Source organism: Homalodisca vitripennis, chromosome 6 (assembly GCF_021130785.1).
Source record: "Homalodisca vitripennis isolate AUS2020 chromosome 6, UT_GWSS_2.1, whole genome shotgun sequence".
Lineage (NCBI taxonomy): Eukaryota > Metazoa > Arthropoda > Insecta > Hemiptera > Cicadellidae > Homalodisca > Homalodisca vitripennis.
The window spans coordinates 156438458-156459705 of NC_060212.1; the positions used below are offsets into that span (position 1 = coordinate 156438458).

Consider the following 21248-nt stretch of genomic DNA (forward strand, 5'->3'; position numbering starts at 1 on the left):
ATTTGTGATTTGTGATAGTGTTCTCTAGTTTATTGTAAATAAAACCATACCAAAAAGAGTTAATTTTACAGTTTATAACAATTTATAGAAATTTCTTAGAATTTGCGTTTTTGATCACGAAAACCACGCTTTGTGTGCTACTTCTTGTTTTTGTGCTAAACTAACTTATTTACCCAAAAACTTATACAAAACTATACATTTTATGAAATTAGACAAATTTTTGGACTTTTAGGCTATCTTGGAATTTAAAATTGATTTACTGAACTAAATTTTCCAGGCACACCACCTCACTTTTTTTTACACACAAAAAACAAAACAAAATTCCCACTCACCATAAAATATTCGAATGAAAATATACGAACTTATGAAATATACGAATATATTTACTTATTTTACTTTACCCAGTTACTTATTTTCTTTGTATTCTACTCTTCATTGTGAGCAAAGTGATACCAATACCAAATACAGTTTGTTTTTAGTAAAAAAATTCTTTTTACAGATTTTAGAAAAATAGCTTGCAAAACTGGGAAAAAACGGCTTGGCGTTTAAGGAAAATAATAAGGGCAGTCAGGGGGTTAAATAAAATTGATGTACAATATCTAGTGATATGTCTCAATGGTGTAATGAAAACCTCTTGGTTGTTATTTGCTATTTTGTTTAATTCCTTTCACTTTTTGAATTTTATGCAGATGTTTAAAGCTTGAAGCTTGTTTGTGATGCATGTATGTAGTTAAAATCTAAACTTTTAAGTTTTACTCTAATATTTAACATTTTAATAATGTTTACTGGTATGGACATTCTTTACAGAACCAAATTCTAGGTTTTGAATGCGTTAAAATTAAGCTAAAGACCTATTCAATTTAAGTAATCATAGCTAATACCATAGTCAGTAAAAAAACTTTCTATAAATTGCCATTTAAATAATTTATATTGTTATGATGTAGGGATTTATCTCAGGGCTCGGTAAGGGGATTGTTGGTACTGTAACAAAGCCTGTGGTGGGAGTGTTGGATTTGACCTTTGAGACGGCCAGCGCAGTGCGTGTCTCCAGTCGCAGGTAACGATGACATTTCTGTACCTTCTCGCATCTTATATAAGTTGTATTTTATATAGTACTGTATGTATGCTATGTTAATTGTTATTACAAATCCAAATTATGCAACAAAAGTTGTAACTATACAGCTATATACGAGGGTGGTTCAGAAAGTAAGTTTCTTTGGTTAATAAAAAAATGCAGAATATACTTACAGATTTTTTATTACACACATTTTAAAGAGCAACTCTTACACTATTTTTCAACATAATTACCAAAATTATTTAAACACTTATCATATCTGGTTACGAGCTTCTCAATACCCGCCGCGTAGAAGTCTGCCACCTGTGCACGTAACCAGCCGCTAACGGAGTTTTTCAGTTCTTCGTCGTCTGTAAAGCGCTGAGATCCCAGCCATTTCTTCATATTGGGAAAAAGGTGAAAATCGCTGGGCGCCAAATCTGGACTGTAGGGGGGATGTTCAAAGATGTCCCAGCCAAAACTGTTCAAAAGGTCCTGAGTTCGGGCAGCTGTATGCGGCAGCGCATTGTCATGCAGGAGAACAATGCCCGAAGTCAACATTCCCTGCCTACGATTCTGTATAGCCCTTCTCAGTTTTTTGAGAGTGTCAGAATAGACTGCAGCGTTTATGGTTGTCCCTATTTCCATGAATTCCACTAGAATAATCCCTTTTTTGTCCCAAAACACTGTTGCCATAAGTTTTCTTGTCGAAAATGTTTGGCGACATTTCACAGGTTTTCTTGACGATGACGTGTGACCCCATTCCATCGATTGTCTCTTCGGTATTCACATAGGAGACCCATGTCTCGTCACCTGTCACAATCTGACTAAGGAATTCTTCACCTTCTTCATGGTAGCGCGAAAGAAAGGTTAAAGCGGATCCCATTCTCTTCTTTTTGTGCTCATCAGTCAAAAGTTTAGGGGCCCAACGAGCACAAAATTTGTGAAAACCAAGGTCTCTGTGTCACTATCTCATACACTAGAGTTCTTGAGATGTTAGGAAAAAACTCAGAAAGTTCTGTAATCGTGAATCTGCGATTTTCCCTAATCTTTTGGTCAATGCTCGCAACAAGGTCGTCAGTAATGACAGATGGTCGGCCAGATCGCTTTTCATCGTGGACATTTGTGCGTCCATCATTAAACAATTGGCACCATTTTCTCACGGCAGTGTAACACATAATGTTTTCTCCATATACCGAACACAACTCACGATGAATTTCCACTGGTGGCATTTGTTTTGCCCACATGAATCTTATAACAGAAAGTACTTCACAGTAGGCGGGAGACTCGATAATGGCGGCCATTTTGAAAGCAAGGTTGCAGCACAACAAATAACGTCACGACCTTCAAAGCGGCACTGCCAGACGCGCACTGAACAGAGCCACACAGCGCTACTCGGATCATGCCGCTACCCCCACCCGTTAGCCAACTAGCCGACAAAGAAACTTACTTTCTGAACTGCCCTCGTATAACCGCATCCATGAATATCCATACAATAATTTTATCTCAATAAAAATTTATGAACAAAATTTAGTTCCTCTGCTGGAACTTGTATATGGATATCTCACATTCTGGCCGAGAATGCTGACTATTACACCGCAGAGCCCTCACCTTTTATCCATCAACTATTTTGTATTTGGCTGTTTCTGTCTCACTAGTGTTTAAATACCCAAACTACCATGTGATTAGGAAACCAAATACGTGTCACACAAATTAAAATATTAATTATTTATATACATGATATTATTATAATTTTAACCTAGAACTGGTGGTCACTACATATCCAGTGAGAAAGGTGGTTGTTCAATTACTATCGCTGGATATTTGGTGCATTTGCGAGAATTTGGTTTTGTGACTTGTGATTGCTTAAATATTCACCAATCACCATAAAACTTTCTTCAATTAAATAACCAATTGTATCTTAACCTATATAGCTTTGACAATGAAAACAGTAGTCTAATCTTATTTGGTAACATTTATTTAAGGTATTAAGTGTTGTATGCAGGGGAACAAAGCTTTAGTTTGAACATTTTCTTAACATAAATATAATATTATAGTTTAAATAAAGTGAAAAAGATAATTTTGTGGTATTTTTAACGCTTCACTCTTACAAACCTTTTTGCCCCAACCACCTGATTTGTATTATTTACAAGAGTTTTGATAAAAACTTGTAAAAAGTAAATGTGTAACACAAAATACATATTATCATGTAATACTAGTTTCAGTAAAATTCAAGCAATGGTAATAATTTGAAATAAAACTTTAAAAAATTCCTTTTATTTCTTGTAGTCCAACATTGTTCAAACATAAAAATTTGAAAATATCTTTTAATTTCAAACATATATTCTTCAGCGCAATGTGTTTCATTATACTTATAATGTAGCAAAACTTACTGTTTATATTGTGTAACAGTATATAATAATATGTAAAACATATTGTATATAATTGCAAAGCAATAAAAATTTGCAATATAATGTATTGTGATCAAGACATTAGTGGCTGATAAGTGTTATAAATGAATAGCTATCGCAAACCTTACCAGTTTTTGGTACCAATTTTTTTTTGTACTAAAATATTATGACTTTAGAAATTAATATTAAAATTTAGAAAAAAAAAAACCCTCTCCAAAAAGTCAAAATAAATAAAATTTTGAGAACAGGTGTTAGTAAAAACCTGAATTTTTAAATGGTAAATAATTTTGAATAGACTGATGTGTATGTATTTAGTTCTAACCGCAAGAGTCCCGAGCGCACCAGGCCCCCTCGGTGTGTCTCTAGTGTCACTGGTCTGATGCCTGTATACAACCAGAAGCAGAGTCGTGGACAAGAGCTGCTCTACACCATCAGCAACTGTGACTACTCAGAGTTGTGAGTACTGTGTTAATAACCGTTAAGAACTGGGATCTGAAAAGTAGTGGCTGATATTATAGACCTATAACATTTTAAATCTGTTTCATACAAGTTGAGTGAGTTAATTTTAGGCTTAATGTACAGGTTCCAAAATACCAACCCCAGTAATTAATGTGTTTATATCGGTTCTGTCTCTACTAAATGCCGATATTACTACTCCACTAAAGAGTTAAATGTAATAATTCTTATATTTCTGTTTTAGAGTTAAAGCAATTTTCAGATGAAGCTCTGACCTTCAATGAATTTAATAAATTGAGTGTTGATAAAAACTTGATATGGGAGTATTGTTCCAATTTGTAGGCTACATGCCACAATTAGTTCAATGTGCCATACTAGTATTCGTTGGTAGCTTTAGCGACTTATTCTACTGTCTCTTTCTCTGTCATCTTCTTTCATATTTGGTCTGTCTCAGAACAGATGAAGTTGGCAGGCGTCTTATACATGTATTTCTACTAATAAACAAACATAATGCAGAACTATTGACTTATACTTTATCTTCAAACTCTAGTTTGGTGATACATGTGTATTTTCATCAGCAAGCATATGTTCAATGATCTATTGATTATTTTGCTTGAATTGTGATATCTAAAAATATTGAGTATGGTAGACACAGCCTCACATACACACAAGAAGTACTTGAATTTTGACAAAATCATCCATGAATTTTTGTCCTAAGATCAAGATTCCTTTATAATTAAGGGTATTGATGAATAGGAAATGGGCCTTTCCAAATTGTTTTTAACATTGGTTTAAAAGATTTTGTATTTTAGCTCTTAGTAAGTCATATGAAGATAGATATTATTCATGCAGCACCATTAGGTTAAAAAGTTTATTTTTGAACTGTAAAGACAAATGTTTTATTTGTTTTTAATATCATAAGAGATTAAAGAATATAAAACCACAAGTTTAACCAAATTTTTTTCATATACTTAAACAATATATTTGAATTAATAATGACATCCCTCAAAAAAATTTAATTTTTAACCAATTTTGGAAATTTTAAATAAATATTTAAAAAATTAAGAAATAGTGCGGAAACCAACATTCTTGGACATGATCACATACTGGCTGATTGTATGTGGGTGTCTTCGGCTCTGAAGCAGATAATGAACAAGTTACAAGCCACAATTACAATGGATGATAAGATCACAACGGACTTGAGATCTTGCTACCTGTTTATTATATTGTAATATATCAATATAAAATACAAACATTTTGATAATAATAATGATGATGATAAACATACCAATGGATATCTCAGACCATATAGAATTGGTTATGCAGAGACGGCAACTTGTCACTGTCATCAACATGTGATTTACTGATGGCCCTTTATCATCGGAAAGTACATTCCAGTAAACATGAAAAATGTGTGGATTTATCAAAGCTTGCATCTACATACTGACTCTGTAACTCCTACTTTTTAGTCTAATATATTTATTCCAATCCAATATAAATACATTTAAAATGTGTTGTTTTATTAAGATTTTATTATAAAGTGAGTTGGACTGAATTGTTGGGCTGCACAGGTTCATGGCCTATGAAGTGTTGCGCAGCGGTTCGGAGGACCTTCGTATCGTCATCTCCAGCGAGATGGTACGAGTAATCAGTGGCAATACCAACAACATGTTTCTACAGGTCCATATGAGGTTAGTATCATCTGCATTTAAAGTTACATTTTCTCTCATTACTGTAAATCACCAGGTAATGTGAAATAACTACTGAATTATTCACAAAATATAGTGAAAATAATTTAATCTTTTCACCCTCTTATAAGTAGAAAGCTGGATAAACACAATGTAAAATCAGTACAAAAAAAAAGAAAAAGGAATATTGACTGTTCAATTTCGTATTACTTCTTTCCATTGAAACCTTCAAACGATATAATCTCAAAAACTTTGAATCATCACTAAAAGGTAGTTTATTTCTTATATTTAATAATTCAGTTTATGTATACTGAAAACTGGCCATTGTTGGGCAACGACTGTGTCAGTGCTTCTAGTCTAGTGTTCAACGCACTGGATTTGACACATTGTGTATCGTGTACTCTCGTAGACTAAATTGTGCTTCTAGTCTAGTGTTCACGCACTGGATTTGACACATTGTGTATCATGTACTCTCGTAGACTAAATTGTGCTTCTAGTCTAGTGTTTCACGCACTGGATTTGACACATTGTGTATCATGTACTCTCGTAGACTAAATTGTGCTTCTAGTCTAGTGTTTAATGCACTGGATTTGACACATTGTGTATCATGTACTCTCGTAGACTAAATTGTGCTTCTAGTCTAGTGTTTAACGCACTGGATTTGACACATTGTGTATCATGTACTCTCGTAGACTAAATTGTGCTTCTAGTCTAGTGTTCACGCACTGGATTTGACACATTGTGTATCATGTACTCTCGTAGACTAAATTGTGCTTCTAGTCTAGTGTTTAACGCACTGGATTTGACACATTGTGTATCGTGTACTCTCGTAGACTAAATTGTGCTTCTAGTCTAGTGTTCACGCACTGGATTTGACACATTGTGTATCATGTACTCTCGTAGACTAAATTGTGCTTCTAGTCTAGTGTTCACGCACTGGATTTGACACATTGTGTATCGTGTACTCTCGTAGACTAAATTGTGCTTCTAGTCTAGTGTTCACGCACTGGATTTGACACATTGTGTATCATGTACTCTCGTAGACTAAATTGTGCTTCTAGTCTAGTGTTCACGCACTGGATTTGACACATTGTGTATCATGTACTCTCGTAGACTAAATTGTGCTTCTAGTCTAGTGTTTCACGCACTGGATTTGACACATTGTGTATCATGTACTCTCATAGACTAAATTGTGCTTCTAGTCTAGTGTTCACGCACTGGATTTGACACATTGTGTATCATGTACTCTCGTAGACTAAATTGTGCTTCTAGTCTAGTGTTCACGCACTGGATTTGACACATTGTGTATCATGTACTCTCGTAGACTAAATTGTGCTTCTAGTCTAGTGTTCACGCACTGGATTTGACACATTGTGTATCATGTACTCTCGTAGACTAAATTGTGCTTCTAGTCTAGTGTTCACGCACTGGATTTGACACATTGTGTATCATGTACTCTCGTAGACTAAATTGTGCTTCTAGTCTAGTGTTCACGCACTGGATTTGACACATTGTGTATCATGTACTCTCATAGACTAAATTGTGCTTCTAGTCTAGTGTTCACACACTGGATTTGACACATTGTGTATCATGTACTCTCATAGACTAAATTGTGCTTCTAGTCTAGTGTTCACACACTGGATTTGACACATTGTGTATCATGTACTCTCATAGACTAAATTGTGCTTCTAGTCTAGTGTTCACGCACTGGATTTGACACATTGTGTATCATGTACTCTTGTAGACTAAATTGTGCTTCTAGTCTAGTGTTCACGCACTGGATTTGACACATTGTGTATCATGTACTCTCGTAGACTAAATTGTGCTTCTAGTCTAGTGTTCACGCACTGGATTTGACACATTGTGTATCATGTACTCTCGTAGACTAAATTGTGCTTCTAGTCTAGTGTTCAACGCACTGGATTTGTCACATTGTGTATCGTGTACTCTCGTAGACTAAATTGTGCTTCTAGTCTAGTGTTTAACGCACTGGATTTGACACATTGTGTATCATGTACTCTCGTAGACTAAATTGTGCTTCTAGTCTAGTGTTTAACTGGATTTGACACATTGTGTATCGTGTACTCTCGTAGACTAAATTGTGCTTCTAGTCTAGTGTTCACGCACTGGATTTGACACATTGTGTATCGTGTTATAGTCTAGTGTTGACTCTCGACTAAATTGTGCTTCTAGTCAGTATCATGTACTGGATTTGACACATTGTGTATCATGTACTCTAAATTGTGCTTCTAGTCTAGTATATAATGTACTCTCGTAGACTAAATTGTGCTTCTAGTCTAGTGTTTCACGTTCACGCACTGGATTTGACACATTGTGTATCATGTACTCTTGTAGACTAAATTGTGCTTCTAGTCTAGTGTTCACGCACTGGATTTGACACATTGTGTATCATGTACTCTTGTAGACTAAATTGTGCTTCTAGTCTAGTGTTTAACGCACTGGATTTGACACATTGTGTATCATGTACTCTTGTAGACTAAATTGTGCTTCTAGTCTAGTGTTTAACGCACTGGATTTGACACATTGTGTATCATGTACTCTCGTAGACTAAATTAAAATAAAACAATTCCTGGAAAATGACAGCAAAAATAATTTTTACACATATAACATGACAAACTTCATGCAATATTGTTATTACTTTTCAGTTTTAGAAATAGTACGTTTTAAAATTAATTTTAGTAAAAAAAATATTAAAACATGATTTTTAGTCATTGTTGATGAACTAAAACAATTATTTGGTTGATTAATTAAAGTGAATTTTGTATTATTCATTCTGTATTAAAACAAATACAGTAATAGTAGATAGAAAAATAGTTTGCCTTCAGAAAATAATACAGAATGCAAACAAGGCCTATCCATTGAACTGATGGTTTATTAAAACTCTGTTTTCATCCAATATAATCTGGGAGGGGTTTCTATAAGTCAGCTCAGTCACAGTATAATAGTACAGATTTACTAACGTTAAGTGTGTATCATGTAAACATTTTCCTGCACATGAAATCAGATACTGTGTGACAAATGTTAGGTTATTACCTCAGAGTAATGTCTGATAGAGCAATGTTTATACACTCTTGCTTGGGTGGTGAGATCATGTTTTATGCTTTGTTTGAATTGTGTTTTTTACGATGGAAGAGTTGTGAAGGAAACAGAATTTTTTCGGACATTTGCCATCGTTCTCTAAGTGAAGTTTTTTTTCTAGGATAGGGTAATTTTCTTTTGTGTGATTTAACCCTTTTAGTGCCAACGTCCGTATATACGGACGTTTGAAAAACTACCGAGAAATGCCAACGTCCGTATATATACGGACGTTTGAATAACTACCAAAGAATGCTGACGTCCGTATATACGGACGTTTGGAGTAAAAGTCATACCATAATCATTTTATAACTTGTTATAAATTTGTTGGTATACAAACAATCAGAATGAACCAATCTACATAAAAAAAAATAATAGAAGTAATATCGTAAGGTTAGTCAGGTGTTTAGCCATGATAGAAATGGCTGTGGTTGTTGCATCAGACAAAGTTGTGTCAGCTGATAGTTCACGTCTAACCTCTTTGTTTGGTTGTTTGTGTTGCTGCTTCCACAGTGTTTGTTTGTTGATGAATAGTTTACTAACAATGTTTTACTAACATAAAAGGTAAACTTCAATAAAATGAAACGCTCGCGATCTCTACTTAGCGAGAATACTGTTAAAACGCTGTCAAAAAGGATTGCATCCCTTATGTTTGCCTCACCTTATTTGTGTTACCGCCTAACTATAATACCTATGTACAAAAGTGTGTACATTTTTTTTTGACATTTTACAAAGTGTACATTTTTTTAAAGTAGAAAGTAGTTTCAAACAGTTTTTAATGGTTTCATAGTGGAAAATATTATAAACTTTATAAAGAAGCTAAATAGTGTAAATATCACAAAAAAGTGAAAATGTAACTTTCTAAAAAAATTAACATGATTTTTTTGGTTTTGAAATATTAATCAAAACTTTTTATGTGTGTATTCAGTCTTAATTCCTCTTTCAAGTGATAGTATGTGTTATAGTGAAATAATTTTTTTAAAGTACTATTCTTCATGTGAAACTGGAAAAATATAAAAACTGTAAGTAAAATGCCTACTTTATAAATTTTTTTAAGTTAATTACATTTAGAAATATAATTTGCTTTGTAGTTTTTTATAAGGGAATTTATTTTACTGCAAAACAATGAAAAAATTAGGAAAATATCTCAATATTTGTAATTTTTACAATTTTTTTAGTAAAACACTGCAAAACAGCTGAAATAGGCCTGGTATCCTTTTAGTAGTATTATGTGAAAAATCACTGGCATTTCTCAGACCAACTTTTGATTTTTTGTCTGGCAAAAGGGTTAAGTTTTTTGAATCTGCCACAGCTCTATTGCTGTCAATGACATAGATGTTTCATTCTTACAATCATTGGGTCTGTATTAACTATTGATGACCAAACCGGATTATATTGATGATCGGAGGGTGTTACAGTGGTAAAAACAGTAGTCATATTCCTCTTAAAAGTTATATCCATGGTGTCAGTTGGCTGGAAATTCTTCTGACAGAGGACTTCCAATTTCCATCTGAGGATTAATTAAGTTTATAAGTCTGCTGCTGAGGTTTTTAGAGTATAACTTGATGGATTGTATTTTGAAAGTTTATTAAGTAACCAACCACAAATGAAACACGTAAGTAACAGTTAAATCAGCATCAACCAACCTTATAAAGCTGTTTCACTGAAATTGGTGGCCCACAATCTCTGTACTCTGTAGACTGAATGTGATAGAAATATATATATATATATATATATATATATATATATATATATATATATATATATATTATTAGAATAAAATAATTGTGATATTTGAAACCCTTTCGATACCTTCCCATTTTGACCTTGATTAAAACTAGCATGGCTGATTATTGATTTATTTCTTATGGATATTCTTCTATAAATTTAATGAAAAACTAAGTTGTGTGCATATAATGCAAATAGGCTCTTACCTTTAGGACTATTAATATAAAGGTTATTGTTATATTTACTTGTAAAACAAATTCCTGTTTATAGTCCTATGGAGGCATTAACCCTTTGGACGCCAACGTCCGATTGATCGGACCGTCGAAGTCTAGCCGAAAAAACGCTAACGTTTGATCGATCGGACCGCCGAGGTCCGGGCGAAAAGCGCCAACGTCCGATTGATCAGCCGTTCAAGAAAAACATCTTTTAAAAGTTATTTTTTAACTTAAAAAGTCTGTTTAAACTGTTTAGGACTATTTTAGAAGTAAATAAGACTATCTGTAATCAATTTTGTTCAGTTTAGTGTCCACCCATTGTGTTTCCCTAAATACACATTTATTTATATAAAATATAATATAATATATTTAATTTATAAAAATATAAAAATATTTATAAATAATTATTTTTCTGACAAAGATTTTTCTTACTTTATTGAAGAAAATCTTTGATATAGACTTTATAGTAGTGAGAAGATGCTCTCATTTTAATACTATGTAAGTATGTACAAACTTATTTCCTACTGTAAAATTAATTCTAGTTATAGTACATTTTTTCTAATATCAACACTAATTAAAAGTATTTTTTGTGAAACTATTTTTCAACTTTCAGTTCTGAATTATTGTGAGCAGTCTTAGATATAATATCTGTAACGAATAAAAATATCACTGATAAGTAAAAATATTTTTTTTTCGTACTGATATTTTGGCCAGGAGTGACATTTTTATGTAAACAAATGTTTTGGTTAGGCATTACCACATCATAAACAATGTAGTTCCATTCTAAATGCTATTTATAATAACACTATTCGATAGTGCATATAATTTCCTACAAATAAAAAAAGAAACATTCAATTAACATAAAAACTAAGGATAATACAGAGCAAAGCGTAATAGGTTACAAAAACTTCAAAACAGGGCTGGCGGTTTTGGCTAGTACAGTTGGTTCGGGCGCTAGCGTGATGGGTAGGGCGACAGTCTTGGGCGTTGGCGTCCAAAGGGTTAATATAAAGAAAATGTATATAATAATATCTTGGCTTTTCATAGAGTCCAAGCTGATCTTCTCTGAAGATGGAAGATTAGAGGAACTTGAAATCCTCACCCTAATTTTAATGATATAGATTCATGTGTATGTTTATTCGGTCATTGATCAAAAGCCACCTTCAGTATGCTACCATTGTCCATAAGTTGGAGCCTTACTGTAAAGAGAATAAGAAAAGGGCTATTGGTCATTTCATGTCACATGAGTATGAAATTCAAGTTTTTAAATAAAAAAAACAAGAATGGTCTAGTGTAATTCATTGTCTATGGTGTTTGTAGAGAGCTGGTTAGCTGTCAGCCTTTGAGCTTGTATGAGGGTGGGACGACACTACACTATATAGAGCTGGCCATCCGGGTGGATGGTGGGGCACTGGGGCAAGAGCCCACCAAGCGACCTCGAGTCCGCTGTGACACCGGAGCTGTGGCATCATGGGTAGGTCTAGCTATTCAGACTTGAAATATTGGTACAGTACTTGCAGTAACATTAATTTTATTTCATCACTTAGTTGTTTTTAATTCGCACAAGACTTATCCAAACTGTATGAAAGAATAGTATTGTAATTTAAATAAATTTTCACTAAATTTAACTCTTTCACCTCTCATTTACAGTAGATGTACATTTGTGCCTTCATTTAATAATTAATATGGCTACCAAATCTCTAGGGTTGTAGCTGTAAAAAATATATTAATTTTTTAGTTTTTTTTAAATTTTACTGTTTAGAAGTTAAACAACAATTGAAATGAAAAGTATAATCTAAAAAGGTTTTAGTTAGTGGTGTCTAAAAACCAAATCTCAAATCTAATCTTCAACAAATATTTGGATACAAGAATCGATTAGCGTTATGAATTACTGCTTAATCGGCCATACACAAATTATCAATCATTAAAACATGTTTTTGCTGTATTTTGTGTACAGACTTTTGTAGATAGGTAACCTAATTAACAAAATATTGTAGTTTAAAAAAATTATATTTTGCTTGCAGTTCTGTATCTATATAAATGCATCTCGATGAGTCTAATGTGTATATTTGCTGAGGGTAGCTAATCTGCAGTATGCAAATTAATAATTGCTAAAATTTATTACTGCTGTATTTTGTTTATGTAAAACCAGAGCGTTGACAAATTATTGTGCTTTCAACTTCTATTTTCTATATTACATTTACACATGGGCAATTACATAAAATAATACAATAATGGCAAAATTTTTGTATACCTATATATATATATTTCTCTGAAGTTCTTTGTATTAACACAACCCTATATAATCTTATAACCCAGGAAATTATTTTTTAAATATTATTTTTGATAATCAAAGTTTTACTCTACATTGATTGTTCCAGCTGAATACAAACCAACAGTTTTATTGTTGATTGCACTTACAAAATGAATGGATTGACCATAAAATGGATGGTAAACATTGCTAGGGTTAAACCCATTACTATTGTCTGAAATGCCAGATTCAAAATGAAACTGTTGACACTCTTACTAAAATCTTTAAACTAGCTCAGCTAAAGTAGCAGAATCTCAATTATTTTTTGTGTATTAATAAATATATTTTTTTATATATTGACTATTTTATATTAGTTTGTAATGGCTGGGATAAACAAAATATTTCAAAGTAAGTATTATTATTAATATAAGGTACATTTTATATCTACATATACAAAATGTATTTCCTTAAGAAATATTGTTTATAATAAAAAAAATGGAAAATTTGTTAAAACAACAGTTGTATCTTACGATTCCTTATTAGGCTTTATAGAAACAGTGGTGTACCATAGGTATATGGTGCCCTTGGCAAGAATTTTAAATGGCACCCTCTAAAGAACCTTCCAGGAAACAAAGAACCACCCACCTCCTTATCAATACAGAGAGATTTATATTTTCCCTTATCCCAAGAAAAAAATATAATATGTGAAGGCGTTTCTTGGTGGAAATATATATATTTACAAATAAAGATAGGTAAGCAATATTGTTAATTTACAGAAATTTAAAAAAGAATGAAATTAATTTACACCCCAGATTCAAAGGAGTTACGAAGGATTAAGAAACAGAAATGCATCTAATTACAAGAACGCATTATATTTTACAAAGTCTATTTCAAAATACATTGAGTTGCTAGGAATACCTATATAAAATTTAACTTAATACTGGTATTAAGCTTAGTTAATTTACTCAAATACTACTTTCTTAACTTCTATTTTTGCTAAATTATCAATTAATTCCTCTAAGTTAAGTTTTGCTACCTCTTCATGTTCAGTCGATAAAATGGCTAAATTTGACAGGCGTTCCTGTTCCATGGATGATCTTAAATAATTCTTGATGAGCTTTCATTTACTGAAGTTTCTCCCACAAGAGGCCATCATGACAGGAAGTGTAAAGTAAATTCTAAGAGCTATTTGGATATTCGGATATATATCTTCTAAAGAAAGCTAATAGTTTAATGAATTCACTAAAGATATCTCTGTAAATTTAGATGTTGATGCTCAATTACTTCTAGTTGTGGAATTGATTAGTATAATGCTTAATATGCTTGCTTATTATTATGAGAATCTGAAAGTGTGTGAGCATGTTTTTGGTATGTGTGTACATGCATGCACGTGTGTGTGTGTTTTTGTGTGGGCTGTTTTTTCTTTATAAAGGAATACATTAATTCTGTCATACTAGTGTAGGTTTCAGAAATCGATTAGCATTTTTTCTCTCCTTTCATTTTTATTTTCTTCATGGTTTATAAAATGTGTTCTTGCGTAGTCTTTAAGTTCATCCCGTATTTTGTCCTTCATCTTATAGCCATCTAATTTCATATCGTAGATTTTGTATATTAATAATATTGTGATTGCAAACTCGAGTGAAGATGGACTCGGTTCTCACACACAGGCTTTTTGCCCATGTGGGAACATTCTCATGTAATTTGTTGGCACTATATTTATATATATATATATATATATGTGTGTGTATGAAAAAGAGATAAATAAATAGATGAAACAAATGAAAGTATTTTAAATCTTTTTTTGTTTGTCATTGTCATTATATCATCACTGATAGCAAACAGAAATTAAATTTAAAAAGATAAAAGATAGGGTGCCAAGACTTTGGAGGGAAATGTTTTGGAAACAATTTCAGAGCCAAGATATCAGCTTGTGGGCTTCAAGCGGTTAATTATGCATCTGGCATCATCTTTTGTTTTTATGCAAAAAATAATTAACAAAAATTGTTTTATTTTAAAATTTACAATTATCCTGCATGTTTTTTCAGGTGTCAGAGAAAGTGAACCATGTTCGCACAATCTACATTGAACGCCAGCACACTCTTATGGCCAACTCTGAACTAAACTTGCTGGAAGACTGAACTGACTGTTCTCGTTACAAGACTGCAACTCTACCTTGTGATATAGCATAGGCTAGTTCATAATCCAACCACTGTTGACCATTTATTTTCTCGACTATTGAATATATTTTTCGTAACATAATCTCCGCAGTATTTTAATAATAAGAATGGGAGCAATAATGCGGGTTTTATATTTTTACGTTCTAGGTGATAACTTATTGATTGTATAGGTGCTGCTTGTTCATAATACTTTGCATATATTTATTTAGTATTTGTGTGCAACGAGATGATTCTAGTCTATATCGTTTTTGCTTTCTCAGTGATCACATTCTCTGTATACTTCTAACTTTTTGCTTTCACATAAGTTTATTCCCTCCCGAACAAAACGGATCATGTTTGCTTGTTTAGTTTATTCTGTTTTCTGCTGTTCACCCATTGTTTTGATTGCTAGCAGTTGCCATATCAGAATTGTTTTCTCCTTTTAGTTTGGAAATTCTGAAAGAAAATTTCCTGTGAAATCAAAAGGCTAACGGCAAGATTAATTTCATTATTTAGCCATTCGCAGTGGCCATATCAACTTTAAGAGCAATGCAATTTGGAACAAAATAAACCGAGTGGCCAAGAATTGACTGTAGCCATTTAAAATGGCCATAAACTACATTTTATTTTTTACTTGAAAAATTCCAAACAACCATAAGTGAGCACAAAAAGTTAAGTTCAACACATGTTTTAGAGAAAAACTTTTAAGGCAGTTTAAAATAGCTGACCTGTATTAATTATGTTTGGTACCACTAACAAAAAATATTCATTTAAAAAATTGTAAATGAATTGTTTATTGTGAGTTGACAGTTGCTTGTTTTACTATTATAAGATAAAATGTTCAGTATTATATAAAATTATATGATTGTGTCAGAATTAACCAAGTTACATGGTATGTCAAGTCTTGGCCAATATTATAATCAAAATACTTAAAAACTCAAAAATCATAATGTATTTTATGCTCTTTGTGCAACAAAAACTAACATTCAGTGAACTGATTCTTCAATAAGTTATATAGTTTTTAACTAAGATATTTATTACTTAAAATGTTTCAACTTATTTTGTACTATGTTTTTATTGTTGTAAGCTGTTAAATAATTCTAAAATTTTGATATATACATCTTGTTTTTGTGTGTGTACAACTGAAATATGTTATTGTAAAATTAAATAAGTGATTTTAATAACTGATCAGTGGTTGCGGTGTGAATTTGTGTTCCCATTGTGCAGTAGTTTAGACTTATTATCTGTGCAAATTAGTTTTTATCAGGTATTCGTTTTTAATTTTAAGATTTTTAACATAACCAATCAAAATTAGTTTTACCAATCAAAACATCATTAAAATGTCTAATTTCAAGGAATTTGATGATATAAAATTTAAAAATAGACATTATTTATTTAGACTTGTTAAGAAATATGTTAGTTTGCGTTATGATATGGATATTTTTTTGACGATTTTCACACATCGCAGATTATTCCAGTTATTTATAAAAATGTAATATGGTGTACAAATGTCATGTGAATCTTGGATTTGACTATAAATATAATTTAACTGTTCAAATTATATTATTGTTGTGCCTGAATATAATAGTTTTGCTAGAAAAGCTTTGTGATTAAAAAGCTTGTAAGTATTGGTTTTTATGTCAATTTTAATTGTACAAATATTAGATTATCATATAGTTTCTAATTTAACAGTTACCGCTGTAAAATGTGTTGTTGCCTAACCAAGATATTGTGTGAGTGGTAAAGAGACATTAGCATTATTCATTACATTGTATGCTAGGTTAGAAAGTTGGCAGAAAAATCTAGTGAATACTATTTACACTGTTTTCTAAATGTAACCATAATAAGAGTTACATATTAGTGTTTTGTTCTAATATTATATGCATTGATGACACCATTGTTATATAAATTTAAACGATAAATTCCTCTCAAAAAATTTGCTTTAGCATTCAAAATTAATAATTGAGGATCTGAAAGTTTTTGCAAACGCACCATGATGTGTTATGTGTTGTACAGATTTAGCTGAATCTAAAAATTTTCAAATGCCTAAGAGCCTAGCTTAGCTTTTGAATTTTTGTTTGTTGTTTTTGAGTCAATAAAAAATTATTCATTTGAATCTGATAATGTTTTAGTTATATAAATGTAAACAAATTCATCTAAGTTTGTAGGAACAGCTTTTTACTACAGTTATTGGCAGACAGACAGTACTTGATGGTCAAATTAAACTGTTACGTCAGTCTCTTCAAGTGTGTATGGCGACGTATACGTGGCTTGCACTTTACTAGCTGAACGTTGGCTGAGAAAATGACATTTTTCAAACATGTAAAAAAATGCAAACACATACAAATTTTTTTTAGACACATCATACATTTCAGCTTAATTTAGAAAACCCTGTTTATAAAAACTTGTTTGCCTGCTCAGATAGGCAAGACTTTAGGGCTATTTTCACCCCTTTTTCACTGTTGTGGTGATTACCGCCAGTGGTGCACCCAGAAATCTTCTCTGGGGAGTTTTCAGAACACCAGGGAGTCAGGAGTATAGAAAAACTCCAGACCAGCGGGTCCGGAGCTCCACCCGGGAAAATATTAGGTCCTAAAAATATAATTTTGTAATACTTATGAACTAATAAAAGGAGGGAAAAGATCAAGTCAGAGTGTATAATGTATAAAGTAAAACCTCTCTTACCACCAATCCACAGAAGTTTATACAGTGGTAATTACAATGTTCTGCAAAAAAATACAGTTTATATTAAGTGTATTTAACTGATCATAACATGTTACACAAAATAGTTAAATTTAAATCATGAATCAAGATTAATAAATCTTGATAAAAAGGATCTGAGTTTAAAAAGTTGACCTCAAACTAACAACTACAACTAAAATAACAGTAGTTATATTAAAATGTAGCCTGTTTATTTGTGCGTTATAAATTATAAAACTATTTACTAACAATAACTTCCAGTTTTCTTATAGTTAAGAATGGATAAATACCAGGTTTTGGCACAGGTAGAAACCACAAGAAATAATAACTAACCTCACTTTTGTAGTTGCTGCTTACCTATCGTCTCTGGTCCCTGATTACCCCCGATGTAAAATTTTCAACCAATTTTTTTACACTATAAAGAGACTGGTTGTTGGAAACATCTGTTCTCGTACATTTTCACTTCAACTACGAGGAGTATTAGAAAAATAAGGTTCCCATGATTTTTTAAAATAGGCAGCTCTATATTTCTACTTAGTGTTATACATCAATTTAAAACTTAAAAGTTAAGCTATTTTTCCACATAATCACCGTTTCTGTCAAAACACTCTTGTAGACGATGCTCCAACTTTTCTATCACCATGTTGTAGAATTCTGCCATCAATCCTTTGAGGATTCTATTAACCTCTTCCTTGACTTCATCATCGGTACTGATGCATTTTCCACCCAAGTGTTCCTTTAATTTTGGGAATGAGTGATAATCACTTGGGGCTAGGTTTGGGCTGTAGGGGGGATGGCCGATCTTCGAACAATATTGTCTCAACTTTTTCAACAACTCCATCTGAAACTGAAGGCCGTCCACTTTGGTTTTCATCGTGAATTTCCATACGGCCTTCACTGAATTCTCTACACCATTTCCGATTATGCTGAACAGATATGCAGTTTTCGCCATAAACTTCGATTAACTGACCTTGAATTTCAATAGGGGAAATCTGTTTTGCATTTAAAAAACATATCACAGCACGAATTTTGCATCTGGCGGTAACAACGACAGGGAACTCCATCTTCGAAGTCAGCTAGACCGGCACTGTTAGACGTAGCGAGGCGCGAATGGTATGGATAGAGAGAGGGACAGCTGATGAGTAGGACAGTGTTGCCAGATTTCTCCCAACATATCGCATTCTGTCTCGGCGGTATAGGGAACCTTATTTTTCTAATACCCCTCGTAAATCTTCCAAACTCTGTGGTGAAAGATAGGCCACCGGTAGAGCCTCAGTATGGATGGTATCATGGCCTGTTTAAATATTGACCTGCATACACCCTTTGTCTTTACTTATGACATTAGCACCGTAAACTGCTCAAATCTGCTGGTGAATGTCTGCAGCAGATAGCCTTCTTGGCAACAAAACTCATATTATTGGACAAACACCACATGGGACAGATATTCGATAATCTTGAACATTTAAAAAACACAAAAAGTACTGTTCAGGTTTGCTACAGAGCTGCAACTGAGCACAGATGTTCTTAACGAATGCCAGGGCACGTCACTGTTACATACAACAAAATGGCTCTTACTTAAAAAACATCTCATTCTACAATGACCATTTAGTACCTTTAAAGAGTACATTTGTATTGATGTGATCATACTACTGATTGACAGAGAGAGCTATTCCTACTAATATTAAATGTAATACTTGAACGTTTGTTTGAACTTTAGCTGATCCACGCAATTCAGTAGAGAACTTTTTATACTTGAATAGTATAATTTTTTAAATATTATGGTGAGAAAACTAATATTAAATGAATTAAATGTGAAAAGCTATTTTAAAGAGATATAACAAGAAAACTTGAAATGGGTGTAATTAAAATCAACATTTCACTACACAAAATATGACCATTTTTTAAATATACCTTGTTATTGTGAACGCTTCTGAGATACGTATTATGTACCTTTAATAATCTTATATACTGTAATTAAGAAAATACTTATTAGTTCTAGTAAAATATTATTACCCTAATTATTTATTAGTCATATTATGTTTTATTCATATCATGAGTCATTATTCACCAATCTCATTTTAACCCTTTCGGTGCCAGGCATTTTTATTCATATGTTAGTCAATAATGCCAAGGGTAATTTTACAGGAGTTATCCAAAACCGCCATGACATTTTAGCAATTTGCATACAGTCATTATAAAATGTAATAATTTTTAATTATAGGCTAATTTTTATAATTGTTCTTTTAACAACACAAATGTTTATACTAACACTAAATAGACTCAAAAACTTCTCATACTACAAGAAAAATAAAATAGTAACAACAATAAAACCTTAACCTACTTTTTTTTTATTTTCAGGTTTGACATTAAAATATGTACCCAAACAATTCTCTCACAAAATAAAGCCAAGAACACTATTTTAAACATATCCATTAATTTTCATCAAATTATCACCCAAAATAAAAATATTACAGCATTTTTTTTAACACCAATCACTTTTTGTGAGGAACTAAAATGTATAAGTGAATGTTGAATTTAGCTCCAGTTCACCTTCCTCTTACGTGAAGCATCTGAAATCTGATGCTGTTGCAGACCCTGATCCTGAAATCTGGAGTCATTTTCATCTGAAGGGATCCAAAAATAGATGGTGACAAAGAACAAAGACGCTCAAAATGAACTCCCTACGTTGTTTTGACATCAGAGACATCCAGACTACATAAAGTAGTGCAAGCTAGATGAAGATGTATTCTCATTGGCTCATTATCAATTGTGCACCTGATGAAACAATGAGAATACCTTAGACCACCTAGATAGCACTACTTTTTGTAGTCTGGATGTGTCTGATATTGAAACTATGTGGGGGGTTCGTTTTGAACGTCTTCGTTCTTCGAACACAACTCTAGATTTCAGGAGTCGGGTCTGCAAAAGCATCAGATTTCAGATGCTTCACGTAAGAGGAAGGTGAACTGGAGCTAAATTCAACATTCACATTGAATCAGCCCCTCGTACCATAGTTGCTTTATGTGTAATATATCTTGATTAACAAAATGTCCGTGTCCTTTACTGACTTTAATACTTTTCTTATGAGTGATAGCCATAATAATAACTATGTAGCACTGTAGGATAGGACAAAAAATAATAGGCCTAACATGATTTTGGCTATTTAAAAATATTTACATGATAAAAGAAATATCAGTTACAAAGTTGTCATTTCGGTATTCTTCCTCCAACTACTCTTCTAACAGTATTTTTTACTCAGTGGGGGCAATGGAACGATTCATAATACTTCACTGCACCCCTAAATTACACACACACGATTTGGTTATATTTTAACCCTTTGAGTGCCACAGCATATTTTCCCAAGTCATACGCATAAAGTGCCGGAGCATTTCCTTCTGTTTTGCAAGCGTGTGGGGAAAAAACTATATTAACAAAACTATTCAACCGATTTGAATAATTTTTTTTTTAATTTGTGTGTTATAAAACAAGGTAT

The 21248-nt window shown here is 32.5% G+C and overlaps 1 protein-coding gene across 1 annotated transcript in view; it reads left to right on the forward strand.

Moving 5' to 3' along the window:
• LOC124365043 (vacuolar protein sorting-associated protein 13D-like) overlaps positions 1-17171 on the forward strand; it is a 189889-nt gene extending 172718 nt beyond the window's left edge. Inside the window, 5 exon segments of the mRNA XM_046820942.1 lie at positions 945-1057; positions 3781-3921; positions 5493-5612; positions 11969-12122; positions 14945-17171. Coding sequence (XP_046676898.1) covers positions 945-1057; positions 3781-3921; positions 5493-5612; positions 11969-12122; positions 14945-15037 — 621 coding nt within the window. The 3' untranslated portion in view covers positions 15038-17171.
• The last annotated feature ends 4077 nt before the right edge of the window (positions 17172-21248 follow it).